This window comes from Sphaerodactylus townsendi, linkage group LG06 (assembly GCF_021028975.2).
Source record: "Sphaerodactylus townsendi isolate TG3544 linkage group LG06, MPM_Stown_v2.3, whole genome shotgun sequence".
Lineage (NCBI taxonomy): Eukaryota > Metazoa > Chordata > Lepidosauria > Squamata > Sphaerodactylidae > Sphaerodactylus > Sphaerodactylus townsendi.
In genome coordinates this window covers 32,416,404-32,433,176 of record NC_059430.1, presented here as the reverse complement: position 1 = coordinate 32,433,176, position 16,773 = coordinate 32,416,404, and the positions used below count along the sequence as shown (strand labels likewise).

At 40.6% G+C, this 16,773-nt stretch overlaps 1 protein-coding gene across 1 annotated transcript in view; it reads left to right on the top strand.

Moving 5' to 3' along the window:
- CRY1 (cryptochrome circadian regulator 1) overlaps nt 1-12,053 on the top strand; it is a 33,342-nt gene extending 21,289 nt beyond the window's left edge. Inside the window, exons 3-13 of the mRNA XM_048499820.1 lie at nt 500-642; nt 2,547-2,731; nt 4,429-4,517; nt 5,362-5,502; nt 5,613-5,924; nt 7,928-8,079; nt 8,178-8,380; nt 9,141-9,242; nt 10,431-10,526; nt 11,537-11,608; nt 11,904-12,053. Of these exons, the coding sequence (XP_048355777.1) occupies nt 500-642; nt 2,547-2,731; nt 4,429-4,517; nt 5,362-5,502; nt 5,613-5,924; nt 7,928-8,079; nt 8,178-8,380; nt 9,141-9,242; nt 10,431-10,526; nt 11,537-11,608; nt 11,904-12,007 (1,599 nt within the window). The 3' untranslated portion in view covers nt 12,008-12,053. The remainder of the gene's footprint in view (nt 1-499; nt 643-2,546; nt 2,732-4,428; nt 4,518-5,361; nt 5,503-5,612; nt 5,925-7,927; nt 8,080-8,177; nt 8,381-9,140; nt 9,243-10,430; nt 10,527-11,536; nt 11,609-11,903) is intronic.
- Nucleotides 12,054-16,773: the final 4,720 nt, after the last annotated feature.

The following is a 16,773-nucleotide window of genomic DNA, read 5'->3' as shown; positions in this document are numbered from 1 at the left end:
TGTAAGGCATTGCAGCTGCATATATTCAGACTTTGTTGGGTAACATATAACATATAAAAATATGTTATTTAACACAATTGACCTCTTTTTGGTTTAAAACATCTTGGATAGTTTTTATTAATATATGTAATTCTCAACATGGCCAAATTCCTGGATACTTGAACTGAGAGATGAACAGACAAAGCTAACCTTTTGTCAGCCCCAGGTTTGTAGAAAAATTTGAAATCTTAAAAAGAGGGGGTGAAAGACCCTCCCCCCATTGGGGAATCAGTAACTGTAGCCTTAAGAAATGAACGTCCTCAGTGCTATGGAACAACAACAGCATTGTCAGCCTTCATGTTTTGTCTTATGTCAGGAAAAAGCAGGGGATGGTCCCTTGCTTGCTTTATTGGTTGTCCAGTAATACTAAACAGAATTGAAGCAATTAAAATAGTATCTTTCCCTCTGTTTCATGGAACAATTATTCCTTTAAAAGCCTCATCTCTGTCTCAAATTTTAGGAATGGAATATTACAAAACTTTCAATTGAATATGATTCTGAGCCATTTGGGAAGGAGAGAGATGCAGCAATTAAGAAGCTGGCCAGTGAAGCAGGAGTCGAAGTCATTGTACGAATTTCACACACTCTGTATGATCTAGACAAGTAAGTTACCACTTCCTAAGTCGAAATGAGAACAGTCAGGTGTCATGCCATATGCTACTGTTCCGAAATGGGTGGAGATCATGAACTAATACATGTATTTCTGGTAAAACTTGGTGGAGCTTTGCTGAGTACATCCTCTTTATAGTTTCTGTGACGAAAAGAAATTCCAATTTTCTTATCAAAAACTGCTTACTTTGGAGAAATATGTTGTTTTGTTGTAGACTTCTTTCCTTAAATGTCATCTGTTCCTTGTAGTCAGGCTTTAAAGATCCATTTGTTAACTTTTATCTATCCTTGAAAGGAATGATGGATAGGATACTATGAATATGTTCCACTAATGACAGCATTATACTCCACTGCAAGGAGCCTTCTGGCAGAGGAGTGAGCTGCTAACATACATTGTAGGGGTTGCAGGAACCCATTTAATTCAACTACCTGTGTGGAATAAGTCAGTATAAGCTAGGAACCTATAGGTGCTATACTTTTTTTAAAGTGGAAAGTTTATTCCCTAACTAGCATTTTTATGTAAATCATGGAGTTTGGAGATTGTGTGAATAGCTGAAACATTCTCTCAAACCACCTCTGAGTTTAGCATTATTGTTGTTTGGCTGCTTGAGTACCATTTCTTCCGCTTACTTAGGGTACCCATACACAGGCTGAAATCCTGTCCACTTTCAAAGCACTTTGCAACTGGATTTTAATGTTTGAAATGACAGAATCCACTTGCAAACGATCACTAAAGTGCATTGGAAGTGGATTGAAAGTACATTATTCCGCCTGTGTGACAGTACCCTCTGTCTCTTCTTATTCCTGATATTGTGATATCAACCAAGTGGAGGTCATGCTGCTAAGGAAAGGCAGGGTATAAATATTTTAATAATTAATAGATATATAAAATGCTTTGAACAGCAATTCAGCTAAGCAAAAATGTCTTTATGTAATTCAGAGTGAGGGCAGGAATGTTGCTGTCACTGTGGATATGGGCAGGGAGCCATGTTCTGGAAACCTTTGCCCCTGTTTGCAGAGCCCCTTTATCAAAAAAAAACATTTTGGAGGGAGCAAAAGCATTTACAAAACTAGCTCTCTTCGCCCTCCTTCCTCCCATTTTCAAACACAGTTGAAAGCTCCTTAGCAAGCTGGGGTTATTGTTCCTAGCTGGCCATTCAACATGTTGAATCCCCAGAACAGAATGTTCTGTGAAACGTGAAAGTTTCGTTGGACTTCGTATAAACCCAAAGCATGTGAACTAACTGAGCCCCGGGGTTGTCAGATTTTGTTAAAGTTGCATGGAAAGAAGGCATTATTATATCATAGGACCTCCTGTCTCTGTAAAGACACTTGATTCTAACCTTGATCATAGACTGGAGGCACAATTGCTTTCAGCTGTTTATTCAGTGACACATTTAAAGCTACATATTTTTCTTTTAATATTCAAATATTAAATCATTAGAGTAAATGAAGGACATGGAGTAGAAGATTTTGACTCCACAATCTCTCCCCCTGCCCCGGTGCAGCTGTTTGAATTATCCTAGAATTATTGAAAATTATACATACTTGGCTGGCTGTTGAAAATTCTAATGATAATAGAACTTAGTTTTTGTAGTACTGTCCTAGTAGCAGTTTTATTAGAGTAACTTTTAAGTCTTTTCAGCTCTTCTGTCGACTGACATATTTGCCATTACTTACTTTATTGGAGTATCCTTTCAAAACCCCACATTCTAAAATAACTGTATGAGCTGTGCCCCATTTCCCTAATAAGGAATACAAGTAATACTCCATAAAATGATGCTAGCTGTCAAAACAAGGTAATTCATATGGGAGGTGATAAATATATAACTGCATGAGATAATATTGTATGTTTGAACTAGTGTGTTCTAACTGAATTTGGACTTCTGTGTACATAGGATTATAGAATTAAATGGAGGGCAGCCACCTCTTACCTATAAGCGATTCCAAACTCTAATCAGCCGAATGGAGCCACTGGAGATGCCTGTAGAAACGATCACTGCAGAAGTAATGTCAAAGTGCACTACCCCTGTTTCTGATGACCATGATGAGAAATACGGCGTTCCTTCGCTGGAAGAATTAGGTATTCTCAGACTTCTTTCTAGCAGCCTCTGTATCTCCATGGAATTAGTCGTAGGAAATAAATATTTTTCTTACTAGATGCTAGTACCAAAGAACTGAATTGCAGGAAGGGGGAACTGATTTTTTTAAGCTGCTGAGTATTTAATTTGCTACTGTAAGTAATTAAATTTGTGATGAAGATGCAAAGACCATGCATTGTATATTGCCAACCCTATTCAGTTTTCTTTGCCTTTTCCTTCATTCAGCAGATCTTTTGGTCTCCAAAAGCTGATGGTAGAAAATGCATTACGGTGTGAAATCATAATGTAAATGGTGTGAAATCAGTGCAATAGTAGAATTAGCAACTGTACTCATTTCGGTTGAGGTGCCCTTCCAGGGAAGCTGGTACATTGGCGACAAGTGCAGCCCGTGGGAAGTGTGGCATGCTTTCCGTTGCTGTCTGTCACTACAGCAGCCTCCTGCTTATTCTGTTAAGTGGGGTAAGCAGCACCCCAGCAGGCATAAGAGGGTGTTGCTGCTGTGGCTGGTCCTGAAGCTGAATCAGTTGGAACAGGCACCAGCTCTCAGCTTTAGCATCCATTCTTATTTTTCTGCCTAGCTGAGTCTACACATGCAGCAGAATGCAGTAGTAAAATGCTCGAATAGGCAGCACCATTTTGAAACGGAAGTGAAAGATGATGATTTTCCTTTGTCCTCGGTATAACCATACCTCCCCTGCCCCTGATTCCAACAGCGGAAACGAGATTGTCACCATTTGCATGCTATGTTCGTTTTCTGTGTGCAGAAAGCTTTTTTGCATAGGGAATAAATCAAATCCATATATCCCACCAAACCCTGAAGTGTAATTCATTCTTCAGTCGCATGCTGCTACATAGGAAGATGTCAGTTAGATGTCCTTCTCTCAGATGAAGCTTCAGACTTATAAGACTGGAAAATAGGGCTGCAAGCACTTACTGTCTGAGCTGCAGTTTGTCACTTGCTTATTCAATGGAGTAGGAAGGGGCAGGTAAACTGCACTTAAAGGATAAACTATGCAAATGAAAACATGTATTATGTTTTGCATAATTTTGACTTTATTGGTCACAGGGAAGACCCCAGCTTTTGTCCTCATGTGGTACAGTTACAGAATAATTGAATACAGCAGTATAAATGAGCCTTCCTTGCTGACTGATGTTTGTAGTAAAACACTGTGGTCATAAATGTATAGAATTAATGTATATAATTTCAGAGAATATGCTGCCTTATTAACTCCATAAATAGAGTGAAAGTTGTATATCAGTGTATTATGTATGGCATGAAAAGTGTATTACTGGTACTTCTCAAAAGAACTGCCGAGATTTGAAAAAGAGACTTTACTGAGCATCATTTTTGTACCATCCGTCCTTCTGAGTGGTTCTTTTTCTGAAATTGATTTTGAAAGTAGCTGTTTGAAGAGACTCTGCCTGTTAACATCCCTGATTCTCTACTTAAAAGTATGAAATTAGGTGGGCTTTGAATCAGAGCTTTAAATAAATGAGAAAAGGGTGTCCTTTTAATGTTCTCCCTTTATGGCAAGCGCTTCACGAGACAAGATTTTCATGCATTCCACTGAGCAGCTTTGGGGTGTACCACAGTTCCCACCAACGTGATTGTTTAGTATCGCATTGTTGATATTATAGCAGTGCTGAACAGTAGTGATGTGTTGTTTTTGTATTTCAGGTTTTGATACAGATGGATTGCCTTCTGCTGTGTGGCCAGGTGGAGAAACAGAAGCTCTTACAAGATTGGAAAGACATTTAGAAAGAAAGGTATCTTGCTGATACTTGAGCATTTTTGAACATCTTGGTTTAGGAAGAAATTTTTGAACCTTTATCTTCAGTGATTTTAATTTTAGAGCTTAATTATATGTGTAGACAGTTGGTTAATGTTCTTACGGTGTATAGAGCAAACTCTTTGGACTGCAGACCCCTTGGGAGTGCAAAACGTAGGGGTGAACGACCAAAGAGGCTTTTGCTAGTTGATGAAAATAAACACAGTTTAGTTACTTGTCTTTTATTAAAATTTAAAACTGCCATGGATTTTTACAAAGGAATCATTACTACGTGCAATCGAGGGGTAGTTGTGCTGGGGATGCCGCAGCCATGGTGCAACTGTGTCGCCTCCTAAGAGGCTTGCTGCAGTGCGGCCATCAAGCTGCCAATAATGCTACCCCTTCCCCTGTGAAAGTGGCCTATGCAGCACAATGGGCTGCACCAGAGAGTTTGCCAGCGTGAGTTGGCGCCAGCAGTTGGGAGTGTTCCTGGGCCAAAAAGGGCTCAGGAAGCTGGCTAAAGCCAGCCCTGTCCTTGGGAACACCCCCTTTGGCACCAGCTGAGGCTCCTGTGCCAGAGGAGTACTACCGCCTTGACTGTGCTTGCACCTTACACAGATGCAAGTGGTCTTTACACTGGCACTGGAGTCATCCCACCTCCTAAGTGGTTTTGGCTCCCCTCCTTGGATTGCACTGTAAGTGGTTGTTATGATATTGCCATGTAGAGCTCATACTTGTCTCAGAAATCTTTGATGCGGCTGGGGGGGAGGGGGCACACATATTCAATAAAATACAAACATCTAATAGAAAACGTTGATGACATTTTTGTTTTTCTCTTCAAGGCTTGGGTAGCAAACTTTGAAAGGCCTCGAATGAATGCAAATTCTCTCCTTGCGAGTCCTACAGGTCTTAGTCCCTATCTACGGTTCGGCTGCTTGTCATGCCGCCTCTTTTATTTCAAGTTGACAGACTTGTACAAAAAGGTACAGATGATCTTACCTTGAATCGTCATATTTTTATATATAATAAAAACTTTGACCCAGTTTCAAATCCACGTCTTTTTAAACTGTTTCTCCTGTGCTTTGATTCTCAGGTAAAGAAGAACAGCTCTCCTCCTCTTTCTCTCTATGGCCAGCTGTTGTGGCGTGAATTCTTCTACACCGCTGCCACTAATAATCCACGCTTCGACAAAATGGAAGGCAATCCCATATGTGTGCAGATTCCATGGGATAAGAATCCTGAGGCTTTGGCAAAATGGGCCGAAGGCAGGACAGGGTTTCCTTGGATAGATGCCATTATGACTCAGCTTCGTCAGGAAGGCTGGATCCACCATTTGGCCAGACATGCCGTGGCCTGTTTCTTGACTCGGGGTGATCTGTGGATTAGTTGGGAAGAAGGAATGAAGGTACATTTTTCAGATGGTTAATTTCTGGTGTAGCTAGGTCAGATTATGAGCTGGTATCTTGTCTACAACAGACATTTTACATGCCTTGGAACAGCTTTTTCGTTACGCAGCTTAGTTCTACAGAACAGCTTGTGGCTGTCTGTGGTGCAAATCTTTCAGTACATGATTTTGTATGCTGTGGTATGATATAATGATTGGCCGTCCTTTGAATAAATTGTCTTGCATTATACATTGCCCAACTAGTGGATTGAAATTTTAATCTCTTGTCACAACAAGCGTAAACATGACGCATTTATTGTTATATAAGTTTAACCATTTTAGCTATATAGCAGCATCTAGTGGAGAACTGATATGATTACACGTCACCCAGTCTTTTCCTGTATGAATTTTTCCTACTTAAATTTACAACTGCAAAACATGTCACATGGAAAACTAGAATGGTATATTGCTTAGCGTGTTAAATGAGGATCTGGGAGGCCCATGTTCCAATCTCTGCTTTGCTATGGAAGCTTCCTGGTTGACCTTTGACCAGTCACACACTCTCAATGTACAGGGTTGTTGTGGTGATAAAATGAAGGAGAGGAGAACAGTGTAAGACACTTTGGGTCCTCTCTAGTGAGAGAGGCTGGGGGAAAGCATAAATAATAAGCGTGATGATGCTGTTGGTGTTTTGACCTTATGAATTGGCTTTGGCCACAGCAGGGGGTTTGCCGTCACATCTTAATCGCTCATAGAATTGAGTTGTGAATCTTCAGCTGCTAATAGTTTTCGATTATATTGACTGTAAGATTATATTTCCTTAGAATTGTCAATCAGAATGATAGCAGTAGTTCTAGGGAATTGAAGCCATACATAACTCAACACTAGTGCTTTGAAAATAAGCATCTTTTATTTTTATTTATGTTATCAAATTTTTATCCCACCCTTTCCCAAAGGGTTCGGGGTGGGTTACAACAACACAACAAAACGTTTAAATACAACATTAAACATTAAAACTATAAAAACACCTACAACATTCTGAAACAGTAGATTAATAAATAGTTTATAAAAAGAATAAAGTGGTTTACTGAAAACTATCAATAGAACCCATTGAATGGAAAAATACAGAGGGCTCTAAAAACTGTTGTTTGCATAGTTGGATCCTGACTTTACAAATGGGGGGGAGAGAGTAGAGTGCCTGCGAAGATGGGGAGAGTTCTCTCCATCTCCATAGGCACTGCCCATTTGCAAAGCTGGATTTCCCCCCCCCTTGCAAAGGGGGGGATCCATTAGAGTGCCTGGGATGATGGGGTGAGTTTTCCTCATCTTCATAGGCACCCCCATCCCAAATTTGCAAAGTTGGGTTCCAGCTTTGCAGGAGGGGGGCAACAAGGTACCTGTGAAGATGGGAAAAGTTCTCCATATCTCCATAGGCATCCCCGGCCAACTACAATGACAGGGTAACTGGCAAAGGGGCACCCTCCTGCTGTTGTGGTTGCCACCACTGCCCTGCCTTGGTCCCTTCCAAGTCTGCTGGCGTCACCGCCTTAGCTTTGCCCCACGCTGGTGAGCATTTGTGGAAGTGGGTGGGCAACTAGTTCAGCTAGGTGGGAGGACTCAGCCTTTGAGAGAGGGAGTAACCCCCTCATTCTGCTGTTTTGATTGTGGTTTTTTTTAACCTGTTCTGTGTCAGCCCTTCCCCCAAGCTGTGTGTGTGTGGCAATTGGCTGGAAAAGTGGTGAAATTGAGTTGTGTGAGGTGATTGGCTGGAAGTGAGTCATCACCACCATGGCTAGCCTTTTATCTATACCAGGGGTAGGGAACCTGCGGCTCTCCAGATGTTCAGGAACTACAATTCCCATCAGCCCCTACCAGCATGGCCAATTGGCCATGCTGACAGAGGCTGATGGGAATTGTAGTTCCTGAACATCTGGAGAGCCGCAGGTTCCCTACCCCTGATCTATACTGTTGGTGATATCTCTGTGTTCAGATTAATGTCATGTCTCTTTTCCTCCATCTCCCAGGTGTTTGAAGAACTGCTGCTGGATGCTGACTGGAGTGTGAATGCAGGCAGTTGGATGTGGCTGTCCTGTAGCTCATTCTTTCAGCAGTTCTTCCACTGCTACTGTCCTGTGGGTTTCGGCAGAAGAACTGATCCCAATGGAGATTATATCAGGTTAAACATTACTTTTGAATGCTGGCAGAACTAAACAATTAGTTTTTCAAGCTGTACTATATAGGACTCTAATTAAAGCTTTCTCTCTTTTTTGGAAGGCGCTATTTACCTGTTCTCAGAGGGTTTCCTGCAAAATACATATATGATCCTTGGAATGCTCCTGAAGGGGTCCAGAAGGCTGCAAAATGTATCATAGGTGTTAATTACCCGAAGCCAATGGTAAATCATGCAGCAGCAAGTCGCCTAAACATTGAGAGGATGAAGCAAATTTATCAGCAACTGTCACGATACAGAGGATTGGGTATGTCTGATTTGGAAGTCTTCTTTTTTCCTGTTAAAAGTCAGCCTACTGTAACCATAGGACATGGGTACTTTTACAATGTTGGTACTAACCTGTAGCAAGCTGACTGGCTGTAGATGAACAGTCAGAAGGAAGGGCTAATTCTTCTAGGCTTTTTAATAACATTAACTTATTTCATGGGTTCTGTAGCACGTGTTGCTTACGTTGTTGAGAACAAGTCTGAAGGTTATTCTCAACTTTAATTCCTGAGGAAGTCACTGCTTTAGCTAGCATACTTACCTATAGGGCCACATTCTCAGCAGCAGCACAAATGTGAGGATGTTGCTCACTCCCTTTAGGGGTGTGCAGTGGCATAGCACCAATGGGGGGGGGGGTGCCCTGGGCGCACGCCATTGGGATCATGTGGGGTGGAAAATTGCCCCCCAACACCCTGACCCCCACTGCTTACCTTACCTTAGTTCCTCTCTCCTGCCCCTTAGTTCCTCTCTTTCCCCCCTTAGTTCCTCTCCTGCAGCCTGGTGGGAACTACACTTCCCAGGAGATCTTCTTCGCATTTTACCATCATGTGTTCAGAAATGAGAAAGTCAGCAAACAAAGCTAGATCTTAAAAAAAATTAGTCTCCATAATTCTGTGATCTGTTATAAAAGAGAGAGAGACTTTAATTTACTGATGGAAAAACCAGTGGGGTGGTGTATACTAAACACAAACATGTTTTTTCTCCAATGTAATGCTAATGCACTTTGGGGTTTTTTTTATTAGGCCTTCTTGCATCTGTGCCTTCTAATGGGAATGGAAATGGGAATGGTGGCCTAATGGGATACTCACCAGGGGAGAACATCCCTGGTTGTGCCAGTGCAAGTGGTAAGTTATCCATACCCTAGTAAGTGTAAGCAGGAAAATGCAAAGTCATAACATCTGCTTAAGAATATCACCAAACTACCTTACTGAGGAATGCAGTGGTAATGTGGTAAACTCCACTTGCAGTAATTTAGCCTATAAAGGATTAAAATGCTCTAAGGTATGAATGCTGATAACAAGTTGTTGTTTTTTAAAACTTTAACCTGTTTACAGAGAGAGTATTTATTGAAGCTAGGCTTTTCTTAAGATTTTCGCTGGTTTCTGCCTTCCTACTGGAATCCACTGGGCACCCTTTTGTTCCTTGGGGCCAGCGATTTCTGTGAGACAGCATAAGGGGCAAGGCAGATGTCTTGTTCAGAATGTGTGATTGTGAAATGTGCAGTTCAAATAGGAGAGAGAGAAAAGGAAACACAGTGTTTGTTCAGAACTCAGAGTATTGACATCCATTTGCTGGGGTGCACAGGTCTTACTCATCACAGAATGAGATTTTTAAAAAATGCACATGTGCACTTATAAAAGGTTTACTGTACCAGAGACAATTGTGACTTTAAAGTTACAAATCAAAATGGTGTCCTCTCCAAAATAGCTTCTAAATGTTAAGTTTAAGTGTTACAGTTGTGTACACTTATCTTTGAATGATGAAAGGTATGGAAAACCTTTCTAGGTTACCCTAAACCAGGGGTCTTCAAACTATGGCCCTCCAGATGTTCATGGACTACAATTCTCATCAGCCCCTGCCAGCATGGGAATTGTAGTCCATGAACATCTAAAGGGCCATAGTTTGAAGATCCTTGCCCTAAAAAAAGGGGAGACATTTACAGGTCATTGGGCATAAAACTGGGATCACCACCTCATTCCGAAGTGGTGTTTGAACATAGATGATATTAATCTTCCACATGTGTTTGTATGTTCATTCAGTTAGAACTTCATGCTCTGAAGAGGCTCTTGTGGTTTAGTCGATGCGTCTTCTAAATAATATTATAACTCGGGGCTGAAGTCCATTAATCTCCTTTCAGACGAGATCATAAATTATCTGCTATCCCAATAAGAATGAATTTTACTTTGTGCATGCTAGTGCTTCTGCATTGCAGGAGCTAGGAATACTGAGCAAATGAACTACTGAAATGAACCTTGCAGACTAACTCGTCTTCCCAAATATAAGCAAAGTTGACTGTGGACTTTCTCCTCTAGGAACTCAAATGGGAACCAGTGAAGGCCATACAGGGAGTATTCAATCATGTGCCCTTGGAGAATCTCATACAGGAACAAGTGGAATTCAACAGCCAGGTAGGATGGTTGGATAATGTTTGGAGCAAAAATGCAACTGAATTTGTTTTCAGAGCATAGATTTATTTTTAATTTTAGTATTACTTGGGAATATTCCAAATGACTTGGAAAACCCCAAGGCTAGCTTGATCTCATCAAATCTCAAAGCAGTGCTGACCTTGGTTTGATAGGTGACCTCCAAGGAATGCCTGGGCCATGACAATGAGGCAGGCAGTGGCAAAGCACTCTAAACATCTCTTGCTTGAAAATCTATGGGAGCACCATAAATCATCAGTGACAGCAAAATCCTTATTTCCTTTCACATGGCGGAAAGGAAATTGTAATTTCTTCTCTAAAATGGAACTAACAAGTAATACAGATGATAAGGTGCCAGTGGACAATTACATCCAGCATATCATACACAGTTCTTTAGATATTCTAAAATCAATATATAAGCAGTTTTCAATGTCTTTATTCAGAATTAAGGGGCAAAACTAATGTAAGGGAAGTTCATGCTGCTCTTATATTTTACAGTATTATTCCTAGTACAAATAATTTCCATATAAAAGTTTGAATTTGAGTAAAACATTTGGACCACACTTAGTTTGTTTTCATTTCTTTTCCTAATGAGATATTTCAGTTCAAGTATTTATTGCATTTGAACCTTAAAATTAACATAAGGTATTTAATATTTGTTTGCTAAAGATTAGCAAAAACAAACATGTTAAATCATGTCACACTGTTCTTAGGGCACTGGATAGATTTTACAAAAGTTTTCCAATCCTGATTTTTCTGGAAAACTCACACCACTGATTAAGTGGTTATGCTTCAAAGTCTTGTTTTCTTCAGAGAAACTGAGATGGCTCTATCAGTATACAATATCTTAAGATAGAAATATTTAAATTGTTTACATACTTTATATAATCCTTGATTACACCATAGTCAGAAAGGTTTTAGAGATGCTTCTAGAAATTTGTTTGGCTTCTCTTTCTGTTATGCATTTAAAATTATTTAAATGTTTCTTCAAACAGGTTATACTCCAGGGAGTGGTATTTTGCATTATGCCCATGGGGACAGTCAGAAAGCGCACTTAATCCAGCAAGGTAGGTTTTATTTGCAGTAGAGTCTTACAGGGCTTTTGAGCAGTTTTTCAAATTGCTGCTATATTTTTAGATTACTTCTACAGTTATATTCTGCCAGTTTTTGAGTGAAGCATTTTAATCTCTTGCTTAATGCCTGTTTTAACGTATCACTGCTTATTTTTATTGTAAGCCGTATTGGATGCTCTTCTGAGTAAAAAACAGTGGCATACAAATAATCTAAAATGCACATTTTACAATTTCAGTTGCATGAAAGCAAACACGATTCTTAAAGAAGGTATTTGGTTTGCATTTGCAGGAAGAACGTCCCTTGGTACTGGAGTTTGCACTGGGAAACGCCCAAATCCAGAAGAGGAAACTCAGAGCATTGGTCCGAAAGTCCAGCGACAGAGCAGTAACTAACTGGGTAAAAATCTTGAAAGAACCTCATTAGTGATAGAAAACGACACACCCTGTTCTTGACAAAAGGAAAACCCAAGACTGTCTCTTGAATCACTTACCTTCTGGTGGAGAAATGGACCAAACACCATTGAAAACCAACACCCTCTTTGTTAGTGGTCAAGGGAATCCCGTCATTCATTTTGTGCTTCTCGCAGTCATGTTTAGGGGTAGCCTGAATGTGACTGTCGTTGGTTTAGCCACACTTGTTTTCTGTTTTCTTATAAACTGTATTAACTTGGTCCTCTCTGCTGAGATGTAGCATCATTGACTAGAATTGTCCCAGCTATGTATGTATTGGGGGGAGGGGCGGTATTAATTTTCAAGTGCTGTATTTATGTTTTGTATTGACAGGGTAAATTTTTCTTCCTCTGCTTCTGTGATCTTCTACAGCTGTGTTCCCTGCAGCTGTATCTTTTTTTTCTCCTAATCTGCAATAGATCTCAGGTTCTGTTCAGTTTGCTAGCCTAGAACTTTTCCCCTGTGGTCATATTTGGCTCTCTCCCTTGAGAGGGAACATCTGTACATACTACAGTCTACAGCTGCATTGCGCATGGATTTATTATGTAGGTAGGTCATATTGTTTTCTGTGCTTCCCACACTCTTTACATTACTGCAAATGAGATCAGACAGCAAGTTTATCAAGCATGTGTTTAGAATGAAACGTAGCCAAACATGCTGGAGGATGCTTTTTTTTTTGTTCTGGAGAAGTTATTTTATTGCACTGCTTTCTGAGACAATCTGTTCTCTTTTACATCTCTGTGGCAGATGACTGGGCTCTATAAAGAAAAGCACACAAGTAGTTTAACTTGTGTGTTTTATACCCTTCCTTTTTGCCCTCTTGAGGGCCACCAAGGAAGCTACCAAATCAAAAATATACATAATAAAATGTACATATAATTGGAGAGTTCCATCTTCTTTAGTATAGTTTCTGTATGAAGAACCCTAAATTAATTTTCTACAGCCAATTCTTTACTGACTGGTAGAAGGACTGAATAATTTATCCTCTTACCTTTATGAAAAGGGTAAACATGAAGCAGTATTGCAGTAGTAACTGGAAAATATGAATTGAGTTCTGCTGTACTGTGGCATTAAGATTTATAATATACTATGAAGCCAGTATTTATTATGAACTGACATTCTCTAAAAATTTCAGTCTGCATCATATTAAATTAGTGTCTTTTGTCCCTCTTCCAAATCATCAGCTTCCTTGCTGATTTAAATGATAAAAAAAGGAACTTGGAAGAATGTCATCCATTTGCTCAGCAATGCATTTCTATCCTATTTTGTTTTCGTTGCGTACATGTTGACTCTTTAATTTCACCCTTAGAGAGACACACCAGTCGGCCTCCAGGATTTCAATTGTAGGTCTATATTTCTAGGTCAAGCATAGCTAATCTTGTAATGGTTTACACCCTAGGAGTGTAAAATATAGGTCTATTGGGAGGCATTATTTTGGGAAGCTGTGTTTCCTAATGAAGAAGTTTTGACATAGAGTTTGGGTAGCATCTGAATAAATTAGTAGAGATCTCAAGTACTGTGGGTTGCCACAAAATACCATCTAGTACCGTGGTGGCGAACCTTTGGCACTCCAGATGTTATGGACTACAATTCCCATCAGCCCCTGCTAGCATGGCCAATGGTAGGGGCGGATGGGAATTGTAGTCCATGACATCTGGAGTGCCAAAGGTTCGCCACCACTGATCTAGTATATGGAATCTCATACTGGTTTTTTTGTGGTGCCCTACTAAATGTGCTGTAGGTTTTCACAATATCTCAATATGTCCCATCTCCTACAGAAAATTTCAGTGTGTAAATGCATCTGTCTTCCTGTGATACCGTCACCTGCCATTCAGATGGTGTTCCTTGAAATTCATTATTTGCCTATTCTACAGAATCTCTAAGTCTTTGTTGATCTCTGCTTACTTTCCTGCTTGTGCACACTACTTTTCTTTGCTAGTGAGGATCCCCACTGCAGTTTTATGGCAGCTTACATGCCACACAATTTGTACAGTACGGCAGCACTTTAGTTTGCAAATAAATGTGTATAATCTCTGTTGAAACATCAACCATTAAAAAAAAATTAAAATCACATTTAACAAACAATAAGATATCTATCAATAAGACACAAAGGTATGGTAACAAACATCAGTTTCAACAAAACTCAGTAAAATCTAATACAGGCTTTATAGAAATTCCTAATGGAATGATTCATTCTTGTCTTGCAGCATTGCTGAAAAAAGGATCCATGCCCTAAAATCTCAGTGAAAATTTTCACTTCATATTGGAATTTTAAAAAACATTTGTGAGAGTACTTGTATTAAAATGGACTTTTACATACATTTATTTTCCCAAGTTCCAGAATCGTTGTAAACAAGTATAATTTGTTTTTGGAGTGCATTGTTTCTAACGAGCATTTCTATGTTTTTTAAACTTTTGATGACTTTCACAAAGGGCAAATAGAGATTTGTAAATAAAGCATTTGGTGATGAGTTTGGTAACAATGTAAATATGAGCGTTCATGATTAGTGATAGACTCATCAATATATTTTTGATATTTCACGTGTAGTTTTCAGCAGAGGTTTCGGTGGATGGATGGAAAGTGTCCAGGTGATGATGGAGACCTTGATCCTTTTTAGATTCAATATTTTTAGAACTGGGGCAGTGTTTTTGACTTACGATCCACATTGTTTTTTCAAAATGTCACACCTCTGTTGTCTCTGTATAAAATATGTTAGCATTGTTACTGTATGGAAATACAACTGTATATAAATCTCATATGCCAATATTTTTGTTAAAATTATAAAGCTGTCATGTATTCTGTCCAGTTGTTGTACTCCCCACTGCTTTGTTCAATCACAGTGAGGATACCCTTGTTAATAAAAATGTATATATTGTTTCACCTAAGCCTTGTTTGTGCAGACTGCTGTTCTTGTAAATAACCTTTAAAACCTTTAAAACATGACTTTCCAGAGCTGTTGTAATGAAGGGGTGTTTACTGCTTTGTTGCTTAAGGATAAGAAGAGGAAGAAGAGGAGGAGGAGGAGTTTGGATTTATATCCCCCCCTTTCTCTCCTGCAGGAGACTCAAAGGGGCTTACAATCTCCTTGCCCTTCCCCCCTCACAACAAACACCCTGTGAGGTAGGTGGGGCTGAGAGAGCTCCGAGAAGCTGTGACTAGCCCAAGGTCACCCAGCCGGCGTGTGTGGGAGTGCACAGGCTAATCTGAATTCCCCAGATAAGCCTCCACAGCTCAGGCGGCAGAGCTGGGAATCAAACCTGGTTCCTCCAGATTAGATACACGAGCTCTTAACCTCCTACGCCACTGCTGCTCCAGTGTTTGAATGCTTGAAAAAAATCTGATTCTAAACAGTTCTTGCTCTAAAACATCTGCTAGTCAATGTTTGACAGACAGACAGACAGACAGACAGATAAAGGTTTTTATTATTTTAGTACACAAATACATTGATACAGATCAAGAATGAAATTACAGAAATCTTATAATTATTTTGACAAAAAGGAAAGGTTAAACCTACATTTTTAGGAAAGTTAAGAGAGAACAATATTGGAAATGTGAAGAAGAGGTAAGGAAGGAAGAAGAGGAAAAGAAAAGAAAGAAGGGCTCATTCCGCACACGCAAAATAATGCACTTTCAAGCTGCTTTCACAACTGTTTTTGCCATTCCGCACAGCTTCAAAGAGCCCTGAAAGCAGCTTGAAAGTGCATTATTCTGCGTGTGCGGAATGAGCCAAGGAAAGAAAGAAAGAAAGAAAAGGAGAGAATAGGGGAAGGAAGAAGGAATATAGATATGAGATGAGTTCTTAGCTTTGAAATTAAACAAATAAACCTATTTCCTTAATTTGTATATTTCTTTCATCTGTCTATCAACACTGCAGATATAAAAACAATTTCTTATATTCATAATTTACTTGTAGAAATTTGACTACTGGTTGCCATATGTCTAAGAATATTTAACTTAATATATTGTCGAAGGCTTTCATGGCCGGAATTACTAGAATGTTGTGGGTCTTCTGGGTTGTGTGGCTGTGTTTATGTAGTATTTTCTCCTGATGTTTCGCCTGCATCTGTGGCTGGAATCTTCAGAGGATGCCAGCCGCAGATGCAGGCAAAACATCAGGAGAAAATACTACTGGAACACGGCCGCACAACCCAGAAAACCCACAACGTTCTAATGTTTAACTTGTCTGTTCATGAATAATAACCTTGTGGATTTGAGTTGACCATTCTATGCCAAACCCAGATCTGTCTGGACCAGGGGTAGGGAACCTGCGGCTCGAGAGCCGCATGCGGCTCTTCTGCCCTTGCACTGCGGCTCCACGAGCCGAGCCGCCGGCCCCATTCTTGCCCGCCCTGCAGGCAGCAGGGCGGGTGCACCAACTGCCCCCGGTCGGCTGGGCTGCGCCGCGGGCTTCCCCTCTCGCCCGCCCCATTGGAGCGGGGTGGGCGCTTTCCCGGCGGCCAGCGAGGCCAAGCCACCGGTTTCATCCTTGCCCACCCTGAGGGCAGCAGGGTGAGCGCACCAATGGCCCGCGGCCAGGTGTGCCGCGGGCTTCCCCTCTCGCCCGCCCCGTTTGAGCGGGGCAAGCGCTTTCCCAGTGGCCGGTGAGGTCGAGCCGCTGGCCCCATCCTTGCCCGCCCTGCAGGCAGCAGGGTGGACACATCCATGCGCTTCTCAGAATGAGCGTGAGTAAAAGCGTTCCAAAAAAACC